General features: G+C 42.4%; 2 protein-coding genes and 1 long non-coding RNA gene across 3 annotated transcripts in view; 1 reads left to right on the top strand and 2 right to left on the bottom strand.

Moving 5' to 3' along the window:
- dnaja2b (DnaJ heat shock protein family (Hsp40) member A2b) overlaps positions 1-4,006 on the bottom strand; it is a 5,093-nt gene extending 1,087 nt beyond the window's left edge. Inside the window, exons 1-8 of the mRNA XM_019895164.1 lie at positions 3,742-4,006; positions 2,734-2,793; positions 1,622-1,848; positions 1,181-1,261; positions 963-1,096; positions 675-871; positions 440-584; positions 1-121 (exon numbers count right to left, since the gene is read on the bottom strand). The exon at positions 1-121 is cut by the window's left edge and continues 7 nt beyond it. Of these exons, the coding sequence (XP_019750723.1) occupies positions 1-121; positions 440-584; positions 675-871; positions 963-1,096; positions 1,181-1,261; positions 1,622-1,848; positions 2,734-2,793; positions 3,742-3,819 (1,043 nt within the window). The 5' untranslated portion in view covers positions 3,820-4,006. The remainder of the gene's footprint in view (positions 122-439; positions 585-674; positions 872-962; positions 1,097-1,180; positions 1,262-1,621; positions 1,849-2,733; positions 2,794-3,741) is intronic.
- Positions 4,007-5,295: 1,289 nt separating this feature from the next.
- The window catches only part of ppp6r2b (protein phosphatase 6, regulatory subunit 2b), a 14,448-nt gene continuing 12,492 nt past the window's right edge, over positions 5,296-7,251 (top strand). Inside the window, exon 1 of the mRNA XM_019895105.1 lies at positions 5,296-5,802. The gene's annotated coding sequence lies outside the window, so the exon portion shown is untranslated. The remainder of the gene's footprint in view (positions 5,803-7,251) is intronic.
- LOC109531107 (uncharacterized) lies at positions 6,820-7,251 on the bottom strand. Its single transcript, XR_002171115.1, has 3 exons — positions 7,194-7,251; positions 7,045-7,110; positions 6,820-6,981 (listed from the first exon to the last, which is right to left on the bottom strand). It is a non-coding gene; the product is annotated as an uncharacterized LOC109531107 (long non-coding RNA).

Raw genomic sequence — 7,251 nt, forward strand, 5'->3', positions numbered from 1 at the left:
TTTTCGGTGCTAATCCAGTTGTTCTCAGGGAACTGCACGTCAAACTTGATGTAGAGGTCTCCCTTCTCAAAGGGGTTTCTGTACTGTGGCATTCCCTCTCCCTTAACCACACGAATGCAGCCTGAAGAGACAGCGAAAGATAGAGCAAAACAAGACTGTTAGTGTACTAGCGCACACACACACACACACACACACACACACACACACACACACACACACACACACACACACAAAACTCTTCCATCTGTTGTCGACATATGTTGTGAACCATCGAGTATGTGTCACTTATCCGGAACTAATGTTAATCTGCGGACCCCAAAATATTGATGCAGCTGTGCAATTAAAATCAATCAATCAATCAATCAATCAGGGAGTAGCTCTGAACTTGGAAGTTGAGGCAATCTCAGGTTCCGGAGTACTGGTAATTAGGTATGTGTACCTGGCTCTATGACCTTTCCGGGTGGGTACTTGACAAGCAGCTGCCGTCCATCCAGATGCGAGAGAGTCATCTGAAAGCCACACAGAGCCTCGACCAGGCCAATGCGCTGCACCATGCGAAGGTCATTGCCTTCCCGGCGAAATTCCTGAGATGGAGAATAAAATAAATAAAATCTGAGCCTCGACTCAAATGATGACCTCATAAATGTATCATGTAAGTGTTAATCTTTTCCTACGTCATGTTCTTTCTCCTGTAGGACCAGGACAATGTCCCCAGGTTCCACACCCGGCGCTTGGTCAGCTTCCCCAGTGAAGGTGATCTTCTGTCCATGTCTCATGCCTTTGTCCACGTGCACCTCTAGCAGCTTTGTTTCCTTACTCACCTTATGACCTTCGCACTTTTTACAGCGATCTTTCTCGCTGATGACCTCGCCTGCACAAACACAACAAGCGGACCAATATTTGGGATGATTAGTTCTTGATCCCCCACATGAAAGTGTGTGAATTGCTTGCAGTCACATTACCCTCTCCTTTGCAGTCTGTACAGACTGACTGCACCTGTTGGACCATACCAGGGGCCAGTTGTCTAATCACCACCCTCATACCTAGTCCTCTGCATGCCACACACTTTTGCACTGCGCCCGCCTTGCCCCCCTGACTGGATAGCAAATGGCAGAATGTCAGCACTGTCCGTGTACTTTTGTCTTCCTGTAACAGTAAAAAACCCTCAAAAAAGACTCACCCATTGCAGGTACCACAAAGGACATTCTTGCTCAGCTGGAGTTTGGTAGTTTTACCATTGTAGAGGTCTTCAAGTGAAACTCTATGGCGGGGGAGAAAAAAACACTCATTAGTATGCAATATAATGTCATTCACATTTGGGAAAATGGCAGATCTTAGACCAGCTTCCAAGTCATGGGTAGAGAAACTGTGCGGGTGCATGGATGGGGTACGGGGGTGTTGGAATTGTGTAAATTAGACGCCCAGGTTGTCCACATCCCAACAAATTCATGGCTCTCTAAAACATATTTTAGGAAATAAGACTCCTCACATAACATTTATGTGATTGTGTAATTTCATACTTGATGTGTGCACTGGCACTGCAGAGACCCAACTATTTTATATACAAGCAATTAAAAAGTCATTTTTTCATAATGTGTCCCTTTTTAAAGGTCTCAATTACTTCAGAGGGTGCACCATGTCTTCGCCTCGCCTCCGTCCTCCATTGCGTCCTCTGCCCTGTCCCCCCATGAACCCGAAGAGTCCTCCACCGAAAATGTGAGAGAAGATATCGTCCATGCCAGGCCCGCCACCTCCGCCCTCTCGTAGCCCTTGTTCTCCATAGCGGTCGTAAAGCTCTTTCTTCTCCGGGGTTGTCAGTACTTCATATGCAAAACTGATTTCTTTAAACTGGGTGACATAATGAAACACACACACATTTTTGTTAGTTGCCATGTCAGAGCTTTAGCGACACACAAAAACCTAATATGAAACTTTAATCCTTTAATTTAAAAACAAAACAAAGCCTATTATTTTGAATGTCAAATAGGACAAAAGAATATGTAATGTGCTACCAAAAGATAAAATGATTTTTTGCAGAGCTGTTTCTTCCAGTGGGTATTAAGTCTCTGTTCTGTTAATTTTACTCCCATTTTTTAGTATAAAAAGAAAAGCGACCAACACAAATATTATATTGGTTTTATTCCTATCGCAGACAGCTGTTTCTTAAAGTTATTAAGTATGGATACTTGTTCCTTCAGAGTCCATGAAATTAAATGTGGGGTTCCCCGAGGTTCAATTTTAGGCCCAATACCTTTTAATCTTTACATGTTTCCGATCCCACGCTGCCAGCACACAAGTCAGGCGACTGTACCACTACACAATCAATACATTTACAGCAGAATGTACACCGTAAAATGAGCTAACAACGTTTTACTATACAACATCTAATGCGCATTTACACTTCTATGAGTTAAGAATGTGTAAACCATAATGAATGACGATACAGTACAGTATTTGCTACAGTTCCCTATACATGAGCCCTGTGGGTAAGCGAGCATTTTTGTTGTTGTAATTATACAACATACAGTGACCTTTTTTCCCTCACTTGGATGGCAGTTTTGAATTTTAAAATGTTACATACAACATTGTCCAGACAGTTGAATGCCTACACATCTTAAAACATAAAACTTGCAGTTCTCTTATTTCAAATGGGATTCATATGTAGCCCATCAAAGTGGTTGGTGCCCCAACATTTTTTTCTTTCATATAAAACCACCACTAAGTGTTTCATACCTTGTCTCCAGCATCCGGGTTCTTGTCTGGATGGTACTCTTTAGCCAATTTGCGGTAGGCCTGTAAAACAAGGTTGACACAGAAGTTGCTAACAGCCTACAAGAAAGAACTAACCAGAGCACTGATCTCAGTCAGCTACCAGCTATGTTTCTAAAAGGTTGAAGGCATCAAGTCATGGGATGCTGTCAAAAACATCAGGGAACCAGCAGGAGCATTGCTGCCTTTGACACCTCCAGCCATCTTGAAATTTCATTTCATGCGCTTAACTTGCTCAATAAACTACTCTTCTGATAGTACGACATCAAAACAGTACAATATCTTTTTTGATATTGTGAAATAATCAACTGATTCATGGCAGTTAAGAATCTACAATGTCACGATTAGAACATCAGGCGGTATGACCGGCTTAATTTTACATGAACTTTCTTTACTTTAAAGAAAAAAACTGAATTCCTTCAATTTTCTAAGACAATTCCAATAGATGTGAGATACATGACATTAGGGCATCGAGTTAAAAGATTATTAAACAATAATCGTTACCATACATTCACATTGGGATTATTTAAGATAAATCGAAATTTCCCCGCACGAAGCAAGGGAACGCGATCGACACAAAATGTGGGGGCACAAAGCAATGCCCGTTGTATTACTGTATTCAATTTTGACTTCGTTTACATGACTACATGGCGACGACTATTTCCTGAAATGTATCGTCTAATATCCGGTGAGCTACGACACTCGTGGTCACTTGAGTTTCCTTTTAACGTTCGGCAGACACATTTTTTTTCAGTGTCTAAATGTGACATATTCCCTAGATAACAAGCAGGAATGTATCCCACCGTCACCGTTGGTGAAGCCGTGCAGTTTGCTTCAGTTTTTCTCATTTAGTCGACAAGCCATTTAGAGTTAGCCACCGAGCTCATGTTGGGTAAGCAGCTTCTAGTCTAGGCCCATTTTACAGGTGTCCCACATCGCTAGTTCACCATTGTCACTTTGCAATGTCCTCACCTTTTTCAGTTCATTTTCGGAGGCCGACGGTGAGACGCCGAGGATGTCGTAGAGCTTCGTGTCCGCGACTTTCGACATGATGCTTGGGAGCCGGCTACCTCCTACGGACGTTCAAATGAGTGAGGAAGAAAACAAGCTAAGCCGGCTGGGATCGTCCCGGGTTGCCAGATTCGCACACAAAGTCCCCCGTCTGACGTAGACGCCCCCAAACCAGAGCAGTCGCATTTCTAGGGGGCGGGCGGAGGGGGCTTCTAGAACTTCACACGGGGCCATTATCAGGTTTTATTATTAGCCTTACGTACCATGACGCTCTTTGTGACGCTCGAATGCAGAGACCAATTGTGTTTGTATGAAGACCTATATACACTACTGGTGGGCAGGCCGCTTTTGATTTTGAAAATGGTCACATTGGCCTGTTCATTTGTAGAAAAGGTAAATATTAAAACATAAATAAAAACCTCTAGATCACGACAACCTGATCTCAAGTTTTCTCCCCCCCCCCCATTTTTTTGACCATTTCGATTTTCTATAGCGCTTATTCTTATTCGACTGGCAGGTGAGCCTCTGGCGATCCCCAACATCGCAAGGCAAAATGTTCACATAGTCACACAAGCTTTCAGCTCACATTTACCCCTTGGTGCAATTTAGAGAATTTTAATTAACCTAACATGCATGTTTTGGAATGTGGGAAGAAGCTGGCGTAGGCCTATCTTACAAAGAAGGGATGACGCTATACCGGGGGTAGGGGATGCTGTAGCCTCGTCAGAAATTTGTGTTGCCCCACTTAAGACCTGCAGCAATTTATTTGATATTTATATTTGTTAATTATTTTCTCAACCCACGTATGTATTGGTCAAGTCTCCCTTTATTTATTTATTGATTGAGATAATCCTGAAGCAGTAGGTGCTTGCTGGACAACACATGACGACAAACAGGAGTTCACACTAACATTCAAACCTATGGCCAATTTAGTCTTCAAAAAAGTGACTTTCTGGCAATAAAAGGAGGGCACCCCTGGGCCACCCAATTGCAGGGCACATAAAAAATAAACTACCACCCACACCTAGATTGATACCTATGGGCAAATTGGAGTCTTTCATTAATGTAAAGTGACTTTGTCAACTCGAAGTCATCCACTTGACCACGCCCCTAAAGACGTACACCCAACATAACTACTGTACTTCAATTTATAAAACTAGCATAGAGAACATAAAGGATAGATAGACAGATAGATGTCAAACTCAAGTACCTGGGGGGCTTGCTAAAATGTTGCAAACTTTTAAATTCTCATATGTAATAAAATATATTGTGAGCATGTAAGCATCGTTACCAACTCCCTCATCACTGTCACTTAAACTATAATTGAATAAACCATTATTCTTGACTTCTTTATATGGCTTGACGATCATAACGCCCTGCCAAGGGAAACGGTGACTATAATGTGGCCCACGACAAAAAAAAAAAAAAACTGGTCCGTGGAGCTCCACTTTTATTTTGCACGTGCCCCTAAACTCTTCGGCTGAAATTGTGAAAATTGAATGACACTCCCTAAGGTCATCACCACAGTATCTATAGAAACCAAGTGGAATAATCACGGCTTGGCGTTGTGAAATATTTCGGTCCGAACCTATCTGTAATTTTCCTTGTGTTGAAGTGAATTATCACGCGACACCGTAGTTGTTGTTATTTTACGTCCTCTTGACTATCTCTAACTGCTGACAGCGTCCCCTGCACGTCGTCAAAATGTCACCAGGCTGATGGTTGCACGGCTTGACGGACAGCCGAATTTATGGACTACGTTTTATCTTCTCCGCCATTTTGATCGGTGACACCGCCGGTCGTCGTCGCCCGCCCGTTGAAGTTAATTTCGGCCTGTGTCGGTGCGGTCCACAGCGTCTCCAAGACTAGCGCGCACACGGCAAATGGATGGTGACCGGAGGACACTGCAAGCGTGAAGCTAACATACGCCACAATTGGAATAGAAGAGCCCCGCTATGGGCCGCTACGGGTGACCTCACAGCCCAATCTTACATGATGACCGAGGACAATGCCGACTGAAAGGTAAGCCTCGTTTGCCATATAAAAAAAACAAATTCACATATATCTATTTTTAAAGAAAGTCAAGTGGAAATTGGTGACGCAGAGCCCGAGGAGGCTGACCGAGGAGGTCAGCTAGCTAGCTCGTCACATATAGCACCGCTTCTTAAATAGCTTCAGGATATAATATGTAAAACATTTATCTTTCCTTGACTGTCACGGTATGAGATGAACGCTTCGGTCGCTAGTGGAAACTCTCTGGGGAATGTGTTGTCAACGGAAGAAAAACAAACTTAACGCGCAGTGTATTAAATCAATGGCAATTAAAAATTTGCTGTCATGGGTGTTATGGGTGCGTTACATGATGAGTGACGCTCTTTTTCATCAAGTCGGCTCTAGCGACTTTTGCCAACATTTTTTTACAATTAAGGACTGTATAACATCTTTATATTTTGATCAAGCATTGTATCACGAAACAGTCAATACTTAACACTCTTAAACTACTGTCTCGCCTGATGACTTTACATTGGTGGAGCTAGACACATATTTTACAGGAGAGAAATCACGCCATAGGTTGCTCGGACCAACCTTTACAAAAATTTTTTACCCATAATCCTTGACGGCAGAAATATTGAATCAACAGGCAACTGATAAAGTCTACTTGATGGTCAGCAAAGAGACTTGAGTGTAAGAAGCAGAGAAGATAAACAAACAAAAAAAAAGAAATAACTAGTAGTGATGGGAATCTGAAGCCTCATGACGCAATGAGGCTTTCCATCCAACTGGGTCGGTCCTGGGCCGATGCATCATGAGGCTCCATTTGCTCTATTGCGCCATCATGTGGAAAATAAATGTCATGACAGTGATTAAAATACCATGGATTTGATGGAGTCAAAAGGGCAGGGAGTTGTGATGTGAATGAATGTGCGTGTGTTACTTGAAAGAATGATTGCTTTATTTTAGACATTGACATAAACAAGGAACAAGATACACCTTTCATTCATTTTTATTGAGGAAAACAAGCATTTCCAAAGTGTTTGGCTTTAAACGGTTTCTTTTCTTCGATAGGATTTCTCCTGCTTTTGAAAATAGTCTTTCACAATGGACGGATGAGGCTGGGGTACAGAGAAAGGTTATAGCTAATTTGTAGAGGTTGTACACTCGTTGCAACATGTGGAAGGTGCTGTTCCAGCGTGTCTCCACCTGAAAATAAAAGGTCATTATTGTTTGAAAGGGGAGTGGAAGCAGTTATGGATGTCAACTTACCTCTTGAATGAGCTTCAGCACAGGCTCTGTAGGCATCATTTGCTCCTGCACCTGTGTCAGCCTTGTCTATAAAAATTAAATATGAAACAAAACATTTTCCAAGTCATTTTGCATTAATTTGAATACTGCTGTGTAATAAAGGAATTCACCTTTGCAGTGGTACTGCTTTTGAAGTAGCCAACTATCCTCCTACACTGAAGACGGATC

This window comes from Hippocampus comes, unplaced genomic scaffold, assembly GCF_001891065.2.
Source record: "Hippocampus comes isolate QL1 unplaced genomic scaffold, H_comes_QL1_v1.1 scaffold570, whole genome shotgun sequence".
Classification (NCBI taxonomy): Eukaryota; Metazoa; Chordata; class Actinopteri; order Syngnathiformes; family Syngnathidae; genus Hippocampus; species Hippocampus comes.